The sequence below is a fragment of the Rhynchophorus ferrugineus genome, unplaced genomic scaffold (genome assembly GCF_030347505.1).
Source record: "Rhynchophorus ferrugineus isolate W39M unplaced genomic scaffold, kcgeb_rfMv2 rfM4, whole genome shotgun sequence".
Lineage (NCBI taxonomy): Eukaryota > Metazoa > Arthropoda > Insecta > Coleoptera > Curculionidae > Rhynchophorus > Rhynchophorus ferrugineus.
Window position 1 is genome coordinate 16,508,558 of NW_027472583.1, and position 18,843 is coordinate 16,527,400.

The 18,843-nt window shown below is 32.1% G+C and overlaps 1 protein-coding gene across 3 annotated transcripts in view; it reads right to left on the minus strand.

Annotated features, from left to right (window-relative positions):
• The window catches only part of LOC143195499 (uncharacterized), a 186,863-nt gene that overhangs the window by 62,343 nt on the left and 105,677 nt on the right, over positions 1–18,843 (minus strand). For all 3 annotated transcript variants that reach the window (XR_013005547.1, XR_013005548.1, XM_076402717.1), the window contains exons 7-9: positions 14,350–14,673; positions 14,004–14,147; positions 7,470–7,778 (exon numbers count right to left, since the gene is read on the minus strand). Coding sequence is in view for 1 of the 3 variants with exons in the window: in XM_076402717.1 (XP_076258832.1) it covers positions 7,470–7,778; positions 14,004–14,147; positions 14,350–14,673 (777 nt within the window). In the remaining 2 variants the exon portion in view is untranslated. The remainder of the gene's footprint in view (positions 1–7,469; positions 7,779–14,003; positions 14,148–14,349; positions 14,674–18,843) is intronic.

Here is an 18,843-nt window from a genome sequence, read left to right on the forward strand (position 1 = left end):
CATTTCTCTTAAACTCGTGTTATTTCATAACGTTTATTTGTTCAATGATGACTCTGCTTGTTAGGCACGTTTTATAGACCATATTTGAAGTTCTTACACTTACTGTACTTTCCTTACTTCACGGCCTCGCTTGAGAGCTACTGCTGGTAATTCATAAAGGTGTTTGTTCCTTATGTCATAGAATTTTTTTCTACTACACCGCTAAAGCTCCTTTAAAAACAGATTCACATGTCATAACTAAAAATGTGTATTATAATATAAGATAATTTGATATAAGTTAACGCAAATCCAATTTTAATATTTTATAATATTTATAGAAATTATTATACCATAGAAATATTATTTTATATTTCTTTGCATGACTAATAAAAATATGACATTTTTTCATATATTTTTTTATCTTTTATATATTTTAAAGTCTCCTTTAACGTGGGCTCCGAACCACGGTCCTCGGCATTAAGCCTACAGACTGGCGATTTTCCTTGTCAGATTTTGCACTCTTACTTAGGACAATCACAAACATAAATTTATGACCATGCCCCAGCAGGATTCAAACTCGCGACTACCGCAACAGTAGGTGGACCGTCCTGTCGCCTTTACCATTGCGCCACCAAGCCGACAGACAATTTTTTGTTATTATGAATAAATGTTTAGAGATTTTGAAAAATAATTTGTGAAAATCTTCGTGCCGATTTAGAAACTTGGATGTTGTATCAAGCAGGACATTAATCGATAGGGGTAAATATACCAACGACGCTATTAAAAAAGTAGATGAAAGCTTCGTAATTCTTCATGCAGCTTTACAATTATGAATCATAACAAGGTTTAGCAACTCAGCCAGTAATAAAGCCAGATAAACTAGAAGCTGCAATTCCTAACTAAGTGGATAAATTACGAATAGCTGCTGGAATTGACGGACAGCAGAAAGGATCTCAATCAGTGAGGCAACATTATTAACGCCTTTATGTTCTGATTACGCAAATTTACGTGTTCGGAACGACCGGTAGGGAGATCAAAACTTTATAAAGAGCTCGCAAAGAAACAATCCAAGATGGATAGGCAGATACAAATCTCAACGACAGTCAGTTAGAACATATGCAGAAGTTCAAGTGTTTGGATGAGGTGTTACAACCGAAAAAATACGGCTTAAAAAGCGCAATAAATAGAAGTTCATAGATATTATGTAACAGTATAAAATATTACATGGATTTATTATCATAGATGACACAAAAGTATGAAAATCACCGAAGTCTGTTGCTCCAAAGATAATTTCCCCTTTTCTAATATATTTCGATTTGAGTTCGGAAAGTCTACGACATTTGTTAGAAAAAAATAAGTGAAGTAAAAATAAGAACTTTTGTTTATTATGCAAATTTATTTTTCGTCAGATATCAAATTTATACATTGTCGTAATTAAATATAGATTTATCAAACAAAAGTCATGGGATTTAATTTTTAAGATTTAGGGATTTAGAACGGTTATAATATCGTAAGTATTATCAATATCCGTCAAACAAATCGGATGAAAAGTTTCATATACTTTATTTTCATCGTAGAGAGAAAAAACCTAATACCAACACACCAGTTTGGGTTTATTAACAAGCACTCAACAATTGACCAGGTCCACAGAATTACAGGTATTATTGAAAAAGCCTACGAAAGTCAAAAAGTATGCTCAGCTATATTTTTAGATGTAGCACAAGCCTTCGATAAGGTTTGATAAACTACAGAAAATGCTACCTAAACAACACACCGAACTATTAAAATCATACATTACAACCAGAATATTTAGAGTCAAACAAGAAGAAGCTTACTCTACAATAAAAGAATATACGAACAAACGGAAAGTATTACGATGGCTACATTTTCTGATGTTACAAATGAGACAATAGTGAAGAAGCCTCACGAAAATTACAATAGGCAAGTGACAATATAAATAATTGGACACAAGCTTGGAAAATAAGAATGAATGAAAGTAAATCTGTACATGTGCAGTTTACCTATAAACAGACCGTACCAAGCTCCAATAACATTAAATAATTCAATCATTCCATACAGCAACAACGCTAAATATCTCGGAATGAATATCGTTGCAAAACTTCGCTGGAAGGAACATATAAAGAAGAAAAGAAAAGAACTGGAATTGAAATATAAAAACATCTACTGGCCAGTTGGAAGTAAATCACAATTATCAGTACATAATAAATTGCTATTATATAAGCAAATACTTAAACCTATATGGATATACGGAGTTCAATTATGGGGATGTTCTGCAAAGAGTAACATAAATAATATACACATTTTTCAGAACAAAGTCCTGAGAGGTATTGTGGGTGCACCCAAATACTATAGGACTGATTACCTACATCGAGACGTTCAGATACCCACAGTCAGTCAAGAAATCAAGAAAATTGCAAGGGGGAATGAGGAAAGACTCCATTCTCATACGAATATTGAAACATTGCAACTATTGGATACCACCAGAACAGGACGCAGACACAAAAGAATCAAACCATCTGATCTTGTGTAGAGTTGTGTAGTGAGGTGCATATATTAAAAAATTCAGCAGTGACATGTATAAACATTATTTCACCAGAGACTGAGATAGGACCGATGGGTCCTCCTAGTTATATACCTAGATTTAAGTTATCATAAAGACAAATTATAGGTTAGACGGAAACGACTAGTAGCAAGATATTAATTCAATAATAAAAAACTTTAGTTTCCTACACTTAGCAGGTGTATTTATTTTATTTATTTATTAGCAGGTTATATTATTTTGTCAAGTATTATTTAGTTTTAAATAAATCGACAAATTAAAGCTAGTATAATAGTTGCACATCATTTTCAAGATATAGTTATACTTACAGAGATAAAAAACAAATCCCAAATAAGAGATCATAATGTACCAAAACTTAAATATTTAACTTGAATTTAACTAACTAAAACAAAAATGATCTTTACTTTCCTATCGATATCAATTGAAAAACATTAATCAATGGGAAAATGATATAATTCTATACATTCTTCATAAGCCTTTGAGCAACTAGGCTGTAGTCGTGGCCTAGAAAACGTTCATGAATATATTATGAGATGCTATTACAATCCTCTTGTAAACCGTTTTCCTTCCAATGTTTTTTTTTATCGAAGCCATATAATGAACTTCACTGACCATTTTCAAAGCAAACGGTGTTATTTTTAGCTATCAAGAATGAATAAATTATCCGTTCTTAGATGTTGTCCTTCATGACAATTTATATATCTGCATTTATTTTATTGAAATCTCTAGTCTGAAATATTGTTCGCTTTCGATGTAATTTCTTTTTGATACATACATGAAGAAGTTAGAGAGAAACCATTCATAAGATATAAATTATAATGAGTGCTGTAACTAAACAAATGAATGAAAACCAAAATAAGTGGAATTTATTTATGATTCTTGGTTGTATTTTCCAAGTAATGGTCCGTCTGATCTCACGACCCACGATACACATAACAAAAAGGCTACGAATTGTATCAAACTAATAATAAATTAACTTCTAATAGGCGAACATGAATAAGAAAATGTATAGGGCAGAATATTGTAACTTGTAGGTGTTCCTAACCTTCTAAGATATCATAAAAAATAAGTTAGGTTAGAAAAGAATAGAATTCATTAATTAAATTCTTAACTGGAGTGTTATATGAATTAAAGGGTAAGTGAATAGAAAATTAGGCTGGCGTGGTTAGCGCAGTGGTCAAGGCGAGAGGACGGTCCTCCTATTATGGCGATAGTCGCGGTTTCGAATTCCGCAGGGGCATGGATGTAATTTATGTTCGTGATTGTAATTGTAACTGTCTTTATAGGCAATAGTGGAACATCCGACAAGGAATGACCATCGCAACCACGCCAGTAACCAGGCTGGGTAAGACCGGATCTCCTTTGAGATGGTCTCTAAGTTAGTCACTAGCCGGACGGTAGGCTTAATGCCGAGGACTGTGGTTCGGAGCCCATGTTAAACTTTAGGCCCAGTCCAGATAAACCCTCGTTGGTAAAAAGATTTTAAAGTATATCAAACAAAAAAATCGAAAAAAAATAAGAGATCGAATTTACATAGTTGGTCAATATGAAATATGCACAATATTAAAGACAAACAACAATTTATATCTGTTATACAAGTTGTTATTAAAACTTAGGAACAAAAATATAATTACATTGGAATTCGGGTAATTAAAGCAATTTAAAAAATAAAAATCAAACCAAAAATGTGGTTTAGACTAGATTAGTTGAAGAAACAAGCCTGCTGAATTAATATTTAATCACCTGATCCTCAGTATAACAAGAAGCGGAACAAAATTGATGTGTCGGTGTACTTTAAAACTCTAGACGAAAATTGCAACGCCATAAAATTGCATATTCTCATGTTCCTGCATTTATGAAATGTCATATGTCAAATGAATTTCGAACTCGCGTAATTAATATAAACTTGCAAATACCGTGACCTCTAATACGATCAAGATCAAGGTAAAATATAACAATAATTTTCTATCAAACTTAATTAATGAGAAAAAACATACATTGTATTTAATATAAATTCTGTTCACGTGGAAACGTCTGAGCAAAAAAAATAATTAACACTTTTTGTCTTATATATGGTATTGATATTTATTACGGTTAAAGTTTGGGTCAAATTACATACATAAAATTTCCAAAGGTAATTGAAAATAAGAATAACTCAGTTTCTTTTTGTCTCTACGCTATTGGTATTTTTTGGGTAATATACCGAGCAGCAGGTAACACAAACCTATGGGGGAATAATAAACTTATTGTGTGTCATAAAAACCAAAATTCGACAGGTAAAACCCGGATACGGAAGAACCTTAACCACCCTTGTTTATTACAGACGATCTTTTGCATTATTACAGGATGCTGCTAAGTTTTAACTCGATTCTCCGAAAATATTGAATATAACAAAATAAATAAATCGTAAAATTGTATATTTATGTAAGATATAGAATAGTTTAAATGAAAATATGATGTTACAGGTTGTTTAATGTTATAAAGTTGGAGATGAAAATAATATTTTGTTACTAAATAATGTATAGTTAATTATAACTGAAATATTTTTAGGTTATGTCATTGTTATTATGATCAGAAAAGAGCTCAGCTATATTTTTAAACGTATTCGAAACGTCCGGCCAAGTTTGGCTTAAGGTCAAACATAAATTTCAGAATGTTACAACCCTTACATCTTTGAAAGAATGACAAGAGAAAGACTATTTAACAATGAAACAAATTTGAACAGTTGTATACATCTTATAGTGTACTATCTTATAGTGTATTGGGGCCAATTTATTTACTCTCCATCCGCTACGATGGAGAGATCCACTATTGGAGATAATAGTGAAGAAGTAGCCAGAACAATATAACAACAAAATAATTACTTGGGTATCGGCATCGAAAATAAAAGTCAGTGAATCTGATTCAAAACACATTTTTTTATAATAAAAATTAAGTATCTGTATACTTAATAGTAAATTTTTCTTTTGATTATGTAACATTTTGTTATAATATAAAAAACTTAGAATGCAACAAAACATCATTGGGGAAATTTTTTTATTACTTTTACTGGACAGTTTACAGAAAAGTAGTCCTAAGCACTATACAAACAACTACTGGAATTGAAAATAGTACGTCAATAAAAAATGTCCGGTCAGATTTTTAAAAAATAAGAATTTATATGAAGTTATTTAAGACGAGTGTTTAAAAAGCAACAGCTGCTATTCTAACCAAAATTCGTCCAGGTGATTTAACAGTAAAGCAACATGCGACCTTTTGTTTAACATTACTACATTACCCTTTCTACATTACTACAAGTTTTGACTAGTGCCACCTGGTTTGGTTCACTTTAATTTTCATAGATACTTGAAATTAAATTATTAAATTAATATAATGCACATTATTATATTTGTATTAATTTAGTGGTTGAAAAATGTAATATCTACTACATTTATAACAAATAAACATACGGACATGCAAATTCAAAATTCAGGTAAAAACAAAGATATTCCAATTAATTATTTAAATGATCCAGGTACTATTTTGTTGCATCATAATGACTATTTATATTCTTTAAAAATTACTGATACACTTTTACCTACGATCATAAACATAATGTGGAGACTAAACCCGAAATTGTTAAAAATAATTTCTGATATTTATATGTGTTTATCAAGGCTTGCGAAATTTTGTTTCAAGCTTGTGACAGTTCCGAAAATTAGTCATTTTTATTTGTAAATTATTAACTATATTTTATCTGATGCATCTCATAAATTATCAATTAAATTAATATCTGTGAAGGCCAGGGCAATACAAAAAATGTCTCTTATGTAAAAAAGTTTGATAGTAATTTTGAAATGTTTGATAGTAAATTTGTCGTCCTGAAATGTTCAACAGCAAAAGCCACATATAATATAATTGTACTCATTAGAGATATCAATTTTAATATCTTAAATTCATCACACTTTCTGTGGCAAACTACAACCGATATTGACTCTTCTTGACTGTAATGAAGGACTTCTTGGTGATTCATCAGGTAATTTTTTTCACATAGGTGTCTTATAACCGATCTAATAGAATTTGAAATCGGTGAGTTTCATGTTAATTGTGTTTTAGAATGAATTTTTAAAAATAATTTACAAATAACTTATAGTAGTTAAGACTTAGTTATATCATTAAATCCAGTTGTTTTCCAGATCTTCTAGATTTTAATACTGCTGCTGAAAATAATTAAATTATTTATTGTTTCGCAATGAGAACTATGCTTGCCCCTGAATTAAATATATCTATGATAAGTTATTTTACTTGCATCGATAAATGTATTCGACAAGATGTTTTCAGGTTGAACTAAATTGAAATTGACTCTATGACAAAACTTGGTTGTTATACTTATGTTGTTGCAAAATAACAATGAACAGTATTATTGTATTTCCAGTTACTTGTTGATGACATAGTAATTAAAATAATTGTGAATTCAAAAAGCGTTCGAATGTTATAATAGTAAAATTGCATAATAAATAATACCAACTAAATATTGTTTTATGCATTTTTAAGTGCATAGCTAAAGCGTTGGTGTAATTAACAATATTTATAGGAGATTGATAAAAACTTCGCATGTTTTAAAATTGTTCTAGCGTGATATTTAAGACAGAAAAAACAGCGTATACTAAATATGACGCCAATAAGTCGGTTGATATGTCACACGCACGTAGTCCAAGTACAGTAAACGATACGAAATTTAAATAAAGAAATAGGATCCATCGTGTACGGCATACGACGAACAAAATTAATAAATCGCCCGACGAAATTCCCGCGTACACTTCCGCTCATTCCAATTTCTAACGACCGTTTTCCGCCTCACATGCTGTTCACTTTGGCGTCGCAAATCGTCCTCGCCACCCCTCACAAAAATCAAATCTGTCGTACTCACCAGATGTGGCGACGGGGCTCTGGGTCTTCCTCTTCACCTTCTCCTGTCCCTTTTTCACCCCTAACCGGAAACTGGCCAACCGCTGGAGGAAACCCCCCAGTCCCGTTCGGTTTTTCGACTTTCGCGACCGCGGGCTCGTCTCGCCCTCGTCCATGCTCGAGATGTTCGTTTGTTTCGCGCCGCTCGACTGTCTGACATGCGACTGTCTGTTGTCTTCGTGTCCGCCATGCGGACCGCTGCCGAAGTGGAAGGGGAACTTGGACGAGAGACTATTTTTGCCGCCCGCGCTACTCTTGTTTTGTTTGAAATCTGCAACAAAAAAAAATGTTTATGTTTATATTTGGTAAAGTGCATTTTCATGATACCGTAAATTGTCGCTGTTATAATATTCCCATCAAAAACTAGATTTTATTAGTGAGAATATATCCGTATTTGAATGTGATATTGAGTAGTGTTATTTGATTGACATTGTGCGAGTTTTATTTGTTTATATTTTCTCGGCATATATTTTTTTCTTCAAACACAACAAATACATACAAGGAAAACATTAATCGTCTGAATATCTATGGTAATTACGATTCCATCAGGTAATTCGACATTTTAAACCTTAATAATTGGGTGAAACAGCAACAGAAATAATTACCATAAATGCCAACATTGTTGATATCATTTTAAATTAAACAATATTTTTACTCTCTATTCTCTCTCTATACTTCTATATTTTTACGTTCTATCTATAATTAGATAAACTTTAAAATCAAGGTAAGTTCATGTATAATGGTATAACTATACCAGACCAGACAGAGTAATCATCATATATCAAAAATAGCGTAAATTAAAAATGGTCGAAATGAATGAGTTCGACGCAACGATGAAAAAGCGTTTGAGGAAAAGAAATATTACCCTGCAATATTCCTGAATGTCTCACAAGCGTTTGATCGCGTTGGGCATTTGAGATTAATCTGTAAGATGAGCAAATTGTTACTGCGTAACTATTGTCAACTGCTGGAGTCATATCTTTTCGGAAGAAAATGTAGAGTCTCGCACGAAATGGCGTTCTCGACATTTAAAACCATTTCGGCTGGAGTTGCACAAAGCAGCGTCTCTTGACCTCTCCTGTATCTGCTCTACACTGCTGACATCCCAACAACAAAATAAACACTACTTGGAACCTTTGCTGACGACACAATTATTATGGCAAACGATATACCTCTGCGTAGGGCAGTAGAAAAAGTACAAGTGGCAGTTAAAAAAATCCACAAATGGACAAAAGATTGGAAAATTCAACTTAATAGCTCCAAACCTATTCATGTTAATTTTGCGTTGCGGCGAAATAATAAAAACCTAATTATATCACTCAATGGATTCCCGATTCCTCAAGCAAAATCAGCTAAATACCTTGGCATCCATCTTGACGGTAGATTAAATTGGAAACATCATGTTAGACAAGAAGGAAAACACATTAAAACCAAAATAAAACAACTATACTGGTTAGTCGGAAGATACTCTCAACTTGATCTAAAATCAGATTGATTTATTAGACAATCATAAAGCCAGTTGGGTCCTATGTGGTGCAAATATGGGGTTGCAACTAAAAATTCAAATAAACTAGTCATCCAACGCTGTCAAAAAAGAATTCTTGGATTAATTACCAATGCTTATCGTTACGTAACCAACGAAGAACTGCACGATGACCTGGAAATCTAATGGATATGGGCAGTTATCCAAGATTTCGCCTTAAAACATGAAAGAAGATTACTAAATCATACTAACGTGGAACCAATGCAACTACTGGACAACGCGCAATACAAATTGAAGAGAACCAAACCATACGAATTTAGTGTAAACTATAGCTTAAGTTATTGTAATTTTATAATTGAGCAATATATATATTGATGTATTTATTTATCTCTCACTCGTCTTGCTTGTGAATTAGTCCAAATACAAATGAAATGTAGTAATAAATTAATTTATAATTAAGATTGTACTAAGCATATCTAATAAAGATTATATCAAAAAATATATATCAAAAATAATAATAATAATAATAATATAATCTATTGGATCAATTCGATGCAATAATTCAGAAAAAAATACTATGTCTACAGAACATATTCTTCATTAAGATGATGCGCCAAGTCATATATTTTTAAAAATCGTCGTTAAAAACATTTAATTATCTGTCCAACTTTTTCTACATCCAGCTAATTTATGAGATTTACGTCCCTTTGAAGTTTGGATCTTCTCACACCTCAAAAAATCTTTCATTTTTTAAGAACAATTTTCGTTATTTTCATCATTCAGTAAGGAAGAAAACGACTACAATGATAAGATTCATAAATTAATCGGAATAAAGGTATTATGAAAAGAAACAGAACGAAATTATAAGACTAGTACATAGAGTAACTGCGATTATTGAAAAGTCAAGAAAAATAGTATTACCCTGCAATAATCCTGGATGTCTCACAAACAAGCAAAATGAGCAAATTGCTATCGCGGAATGACTGTCTACTGCTGGAAACATATCTTTTCCAAAGAAATTTTCGCATCAGGGGATATATTTACATTTAAACCTATTTCGAAGTTTCGCAAGGTAGGTCTTCGGATCATGCATGTATTTCTCTACACTGCTGATATCTCAATAGCAAACGAAACGGTCCTTAGAACATTTGCCGGCGACATAGTCATTATGGCTAAAGGCATATCTCTACACAGGACTAGAGACTGCAAAATGCGACTTAAGAGCGCCAAATCTGTTCATGTCAATTTTGCGTTGCGGTGAAGTGATAAGAACCTAATATCACTTAATGGATGGCCGATTCCTCAAGTGAAATTCCACGGCATCTCTTTTGATGAAGTTCACTGGTTAGTTAGAAGATACTCTCAACTTGATCTAAAATCAAACAGATTGATTTATTAGACAATCATAAAGCCAGTTGGGTCCTATGTGGTGCAAATATGGGGTTGCAACTAAAAATTCAAATAAACTAGTCATCCAACGCTGTCAAAAAAGAATTCTTGGATTAATTACCAATGCTTATCGTTACGTAACCAACGAAGAACTGCACGATGACCTGGAAATCTAATGGATATGGGCAGTTATCCAAGATTTCGCCTTAAAACATGAAAGAAGATTACTAAATCATACTAACGTGGAACCAATGCAACTACTGGACAACGCGCAATACAAATTGAAGAGAACCAAACCATACGAATTTAGTGTAAACTATAGCTTAAGTTATTGTAATTTTATAATTGAGCCATATATATATATATATATATATATATATATATATATATATATATATATATATATATATATATATATATATATATATATATATATATTGATGTATTTATTTATCTCTCACTCGTCTTGCTTGTGAATTAGTCCAAATACAAATGAAATGTAGTGATAAATTAATTTATAATTAAGATTGTACTAAGCATATCTAATAAAGATTTTATAAAAAAATATATATCAAAAATATAGAATATTAGATTGCCCATGTTATATAAAAACTTAAATGCAGCCTGTTACTCTCATCAATAAATAGAAACAGATAAATAGAGGACAAAAAATGATTTTTGAGACGAATACCCTCACCAAAGCGAAGTATATACTTAAAGAACATTCTTTGTTGTCAATTTGGAATGGTGTTAGGTAGTATTAGCATTTAGTATTTCTTGATCGCAATAGTACAATTAAAAATTAAACCATTTTAATATAAATTGAAACGTAATGAGAAACAACGTTAATTTATTACACTTATCCTTTAATAAGTAATCTAGACGTTATCTTTATCTGTTAAGCTAATTATCAGACTAAGCGTTGCTGTAACTTTAGTGTCTGTCGGCCTTTATTGTTCTCGTGAAAGCAGCATAATTTTAGTTGCGAATCTTTGATGGCTAAGATAATTACTGTTGTTGTCTGCTATTCCGCTTTCTAGCCACTTTAATTTACTAAATACTTTGTAAGGTAGTCTGGAGAAATAAAATGATATGTTAGGCACACACACCCTTTTAGATATTACTAAAATAATCTGAAATTGTTCCTACAAATAACATAATGGTAAATTATCAGTAATGTTACTTCACTAGGTAAAACATGAGAAGGATGTGAGATTCTTTGTTTAATTTATTTTATTTTGATTTTTTGGTTGATTATTGAAACATAAAACATGACATGACAACTCCTGAGCATCATTAAATAGTGTAAGCGAAATTTGTAAGTATTGGGTTCTACAATTATCTTTTAAATGATAACATAATTTTAAAATCGTTTGAAAACGTTTTTCGTCAATTCATAATAACTAATTCAATGATAATAATTCAACCATACATGAGCTCTACTCATCATTCTCGAACCAAAACAAAAGGCTAAAGACTGAATTAACTCTAAATTAGTAAAATAATAAACTCTATTGTTGTTAACTTTTGAACAAGTTTGATTTAAAAAATCATAGTAGTTTGTAGAAGAAATGAGTAAGCATTGCTGCAGCAACCATCATTTTCTTCAAATTAAAGGTAATAGCATATAACTGTATATGTGTCATATTCTCTGATCAGGGATGAAATTGTATTTCAAGTGGTTCTTTTTTTTTATTCAATCACAAAACTTATTGAATAACCCAATACACTAACTGTATATAAACACAGTTCATTATTTAAAGAAATCAAAATAAACAGACTTAAATAAAACAATAGTGTTAATTTACACAGAGGAAAAATTAACATCAATATAATACTTAAAAAATAAATTAAAAATATACTTAAATTTTAAAATAATTAGTACTTATAATTTAAGTTAATTCACCATATAGTCAAAAATATCTATATCATTTTAATAATGCTTTTTTAGTTAATTTATTATTTATCTATGATTTTGACGATTTAGGTTAGTGGGTTTTCGCTCTTTTTTGTCATTTTAATTTGGTTTAATTTGTTCTACCAACGTGTTTTTGTTTTTATTAAATATTTTATGGTTTTTCTTTTTCTACATCTATGTTCTGCACCGAAGCCACTATCGTTCAAATTTTAGAAATAGCATTCATAGTTTGCTTTTCTTTTGTTCTTTTGATCATATTATTTTTTTTGCATCAATATTAGATATTGATTGACTTCATGGCGTTTATCATACAAAATTGATTAAGAACAATTTTCGTTATTTTCATCATTTAGTAAGGAAGAAAAGGACTACAATGATAAGATTCATAAATTAATCGGAATAAAGGTATTACGAAAAGAAACAGAACGAAATTATACAGAAAAATAAAACAAATTTTTCAACAATATATTTTTAGTTTCGTTTAATTCGTTTAAAAGTATAAGACCAGTACATGGAGTAACTGCGATTATTGAAAAGTCAAGAAAAATAGTATTACCCAATAATCCTGGATGTCTCACAAACAAATAAAATGAGCAAATTGCCACCGCGGAATGACTGTCTACTGCTGGAAACATATCTTTTCCAAAGAAATTTTCGCATCAGGGGATATATTTACACTTAAACGTATTTCGGAGTTTCGCAAGGTAGGTCTTCGGATCATGCATGTATTTCTCTACACTGCTGATATCTCAATAACAAACGAAGCGGTCCTTAGAACATTTGCCGGCGATATAGTCATTATGGCTAAAGGCATATCTCTACACAGGGCAATAGAAAAGGTACCAACGGTAGTCAACAAGGTCCACAAAAGAACTAGAGACTGCAAAATGCAACTTAAGAGCGCCAAATCTGTTCATGTCAATTTTGCAAGTGATAAAAACCTAACATCACTTAATGGATGGCCGATTGCTCAAGTGAAATACCTCGGCATTTCTTTTGATAAAGTGAAAACATCACGATAGACAAAAACAGAGTGAACAATTCACTGGTTAGTTAGAAGATTACTCAGAATTAAATTAATTAGAATCAAATGGATTGGTTTATCAGTCTCTTATAAAGCCTATTTGGACTTCAAATATGGCGTTGCACTAAAACATCAAACCAATTTATAATCTAACAATGCCAAAACCAATGCCAAATTATTCGGATAATTTCCATTGCTTCTCGCTAACTAACCAACGAAGAGTTTCACGATGATCGCGAAATCAACTGGATACACGAAGAGATCCAAGATTTCACCTTAAAATCAAACCCGATGAACATGTACAGTGCGGAAAAGTTCTTGACAAAGTAGAAACAAGTAAAATCTTAACTGACGTAATTTTTTTAATGAAATTAACTTAATTTTAATTTAGGAAATACTTATGATGTATTTATCCCACACTTATTTAGCGTGTATACAATGCAAGTACAAGTGAACAATAGTAATAAATTAAGATTCTACTAAGCATACCTAATGTAATATGCAATTAATTTAAAAAATATAATGGTGCATTGTTTTCGTTTATTCTTTCAATTATTTTTTTGTTCTATACATATTTCCTATATTTTTACAGTAGATGCCATGTTACGTGCTACATTAATTTATTTACTGGATTGAAACTTTAATGTTTACCTATTCGTGGAGAATTATGAAGATATCTTACCAGAGCTTCCTGATATGTCATTATTTACGCTGCTTTGACTAACGGTTTTGACGTCTAAATGGGTGTGTTTGTACTGGATACCATCTCCGTCTACATACGCTTTGACCATACATCCGTCTTTGTCCTTTTTGAGCATCTGAGAGCCTGGAAACGACAGAAATTACAAACAGTTACTTTAATAGATCGCGTCGGCGTCTAAAGTCGATCTAGTCATCCGTGCAATTAACATTAATTACGTCGGGGAGAAAAATGAAAAGCTGCTAGAAATACGGCAGAGGTTAATTTGAACACCCAACTATCAACTACTAAGAGGAGTTTTAGCCTTAGGTCCCGTTACCTCGCTTACCTCTACGCTTTAATTTAGACATGTCTGGCTGGCTCTTGCTCATTTCGATGTCTTGGTGTCGCAGATTGTTCAAGTTATCGATGAATTCTTTCTTGTAGATGTTGCAGTCCGTGTCGCTGAGCTCGGGTTGAGATGCACTGCGTCTCGATTGAGAACGCGCATAACGTGCTCTGGGTTTGACAATTTTCTGCGGTGGCGGACTGCGGATGGGCTCCGGCGAAGAAGAACCAAGGGAATATGATGATTCGCGTTCTGGACTAATTGTAGATACGCTGGCATCATCGCCCCAGTTTACCTCAGCTACAACCGGTGAAAATGTAACTCCTGCAAAGAAGAGAAAATAAAATTATTTGACAAGAAAATGTATAAAATATTTATTAATAGATAATATCAAAGGATTTCGAAGTATTTAGATTTATTGAATATATAAACCACAAAATAAATTGTAAAGCATGTTAACAATTTTAAAACAATTACCTATCTAAATGTAGAAATAGTTTTTGTTAGCAACAAATCATTTAGATAATTGATTGAAAAACGTGCTATGACCTAATTCTTAGTTCTTGGTATATTACGATTGTGTAAAAATGAAATATTTGTATAGTACTTAAATGTTAACATGGTAGAATAGACATTGTTCAGTAGACGATTATTTCAGTTAAAATGTCAATTTGAATCAATATTATAAAATCAACAAAAACATTATCCATGGTATATTATATTATTTATTTAATAATGGATTATGTAACATAGCAACAATTAATAATTTGGAGCTATTTGTTGTTGGTAATGTCCCATTACGCAAACTTTTAAATGAAAGAAGAAGAATTACAACGAGACTTTTATATAATTTCGATTTAAAATAAACATTATTTATTATAAATTGAATTTGACTTCGGTTTGTTTTAATGGCCTGTACCAGCTGACTTATTGGTCAATTGAACAGTAACAGGTCAATTGAAAAGTCTCCGGCCTACCATAGTAAAATACATTTTTTTGCAAAATTAGTTTTTTTATTCAACATAATACCCTTCAAGGGTGATACACTGATTATAGCGACCCTCAACATTTTTGATACCATTTTTGTAGTACGATTTGTCCTTTGCTTCAAAATAAGCCTCAGTCTCGGCGATCACCGACGAAAATTTCTTCCCAGCGAGCATTCTTTAGAAATCTGAGAGCAAGAAATAGTCGCTGGGAGCCAGATCTGGAGAATACGGTGGATAAGGAAACAATTCGAAGCCCCATTCACGGATTTTTGCCATCGTTTTCACTGACTTGTGACACGGTGCATTGTCTTGATGAAATAGCACTTTCTTTTTCTCCAAATGCGGTCGTTTTCGACGATTTCGTCCTTCAAACGGCCCAAGAACGCTATGTAATACTCGCTGTTAATGGTCCTTCCTTTTTCAAGGTAGTCAATGAAAATTATTCCATGCGCATTCCAAAACACAGACGTCATAACCTTGCCAGCCGACTATTGCGTTTTCCCACGCTTTGGAGCGAGTTCATCACGTGTAGTCCACTCGGTTGGTGCCATGTTTCATCCATTGTCACATATCCACGCAAAAACTCGGGTTTATTACGCTTGATCATCTTCAAACACTGCTCCCAATCATTAACTCGTGTGAGCTGAGCTCGCGCGGCAACCACTTTGCACAGGGCTTTTTCATACCCAAATATCCGTGAATGATATGATATACACGTTGAGTTGATAGCTTTAGAGTGTCTGTTGCTATTTCATTGAACTCAAATTCAAGTCATTCAAAATCATTTTGTGGAATCCTTAATGTTTTCATCGGTAACAAGCTCTTTTGGGCGTCCACTTCGGTTCGATGCTCATTTCACCACGTCTAAACTTAGCACAATAATCTTTGATGGTTGATTTTTCTGGGGCAATGTCCGGAAACTCGGCATCAAGCCAAGTTTTTGCTTCAACCGTATTTTTTCCCTTCAAAAAGCAATATTTAATCAATACACGAAATTCCTTTTTATCCATTTTTTTCACAATAACAAAAGTTGCTTCATTCAAAATGCTATAATTCACAAACTAATGATCCGACAGCTGTCAAATATATACACGCATCTTTTGAGGGTTAGGGCTAAATTAAAAACATATGGATTTAATTCTAGTAGCGCCATTTATGTGCCAGCAGGCCGAAGACTTTTCAATTGACTTGTTACCTGCTGAGCGTTCCGGCATCTAAACCGGCTTGACCGGAAAGGATCGAACAAAAGACAATTGCGGGGGTCTAGGAGAGCTTGTCGTCTGAGATCTTATTGACTTGATTTTTACTTTCAGAAACTGAAAATAATAATGGATCTCTTAATTCATTGATATGCTGAAATTCACACAATTGAAATTGGGATTTTAATGCTTCAATGAATCGTTTGAAAGAGAGAAGTTCGAAAAATGCCTTTTTTTAATAGCGGAAGGCCCAATGTATGTAAAGTACTTTAAGACATGATATCGAGTTCGAGGCGATTTTTACTGACATTATATCTCAAGTTTGACAAAATTTGTTGAAGCGTAGATTTTGCATTTTTGTAGTCGTACACTTGTAATATTGTATAGATTTTTAATTTTTTACTTTTGTGTATTCCTTAAACATTAATAAAAGCTCGGTAAAAATTTAATAGTAAAAGTATTGTTTTTTATTACTTCTCTTGAAAAAAAACCCTAAAATTCATGTATCTAGGCTAGAATACCCCTTAAATTGTAAACACACTATCATTCATTCTCTAACTATCTCACGCAACTTTATTCAACAACTTCACTTTATATTTCTATATTATGTTTGCTAAGATTTTTACTGCTTAGACATAATTGAACCTTTTTTGGACGGCTAGATCGTTCAGCATCGTTGGTGTGTGTACAGCCGCATTTAAATTAGGCATATCCGGTAATAATAATTGATTTTCATGGTATAGAATCTCAGTAACACCTAACACGCCCCTGCTAATATTTTACAATATTTACCCCACCAGAAAAACAATATTTAATCAACAGAAACTATTTTACAGATTGTTTTGAAACTATTTAAAGTATTTTACTACAAACCACTATTATATGTAAAATGATAAGTAGACTGACATAATATTTTGACATTTAATACTTGAAGACTAGTTTTAACCAAAAATCATATGCATCGGTCAATTATGTGTAAGACTAAATATTTATTATAGGATCTGAAAATTAACTTCTTATAGTTTTAAAAACTCGAAAAATCAAATTTATTTAAAAACAATAACGCATTGCTCAGACTTTAGGTTTTTTCTTCAATATATTGACAAGGAAACATCGTGTTTCTTGCGGCATGAACCTGTATGTACTAAAACTGCAAGTCTTTTTAATTTCTACGTGTGATTATAAGTCGTATTTTAAAATTACCCACTTGGGGTTTATAATCGTATCGTAGGCTATTAAAATGCCTTTCTAATAATATGTTATGTTTTATGCTCGCAAAGTTCCGCATTTAAGACGAAAATAGTTCTCTTGCTCAGACCTTTTAAATTACTGCAATTTTGATCTGCATCACTAATTTAGCTATTAGATTACACTTTAAATATGTGTATGTGTATGGTATATCCATTAAACAGTCTTTTACTAAACAAGATTCATTAAAAAGTTTAATAAACAGTCTTGAAATAGAGAAAATTCCGGTTGATAGAAATATTAGGAACAAATCAATAAAAAATGATATGCTAGGACGTGCTTTGATTACCATATCTAATGGTAATAATGCGAAGTATCTATGTAAACATAATTGAACTATTAAATTCACTAGTTTTGATATTGCTCTACATAAACAGTTTTCCATACAGTATTATTAAGCTAAGCTAAGCTAAGTTATTCAGTGTATACCGACGCTAATAATGGAACACTCAAAATATCATTACTTTTGTTGTTTGAAGAAATCTGCTGCCGAAGCCCATCAAGTCTCATCTCAATTGCAATTTTTGATTTCAACGATTTTGACGTTAATGACAAAGAACGGCCTAGAGGATTAAAAATGTCCGAAGTCAATGAATCAACTGTTTCTAGTTGCTTACTAGTGATGGGAAAGATACAATCGGAGGAAAATATCACACGAATTGACTGAGAATGTATTTTCGAATTGTTTCAACACTGCGGTTTCCTTGCTTGCCAGGCAAAAGTTTTTTGTGGCGTATTGTGATTGGCGATGAAAAGCAGAATATGCATGACAAAACAAAGTCTTGTGTAAATATTGGAATCGACAAGGTGCGGTGTACTATGGGTTAGTAAAACTATATAAAACTATTACTGCAGATAGATACCGACGTCAATCGAACAAATTAAATGACGTATTCTTGTAAAAAAGACCAGACATAATGAGTAACAATACTCGACCATATGCTGCAATATTTGTATGTACTCACCAGATACAACTCTTTGTGATTACCACTTGTTCAGATCGATGCCAAATGACTTGCTAAATAAACATATTCCTTTCGACATAGTATCCCCGTGTT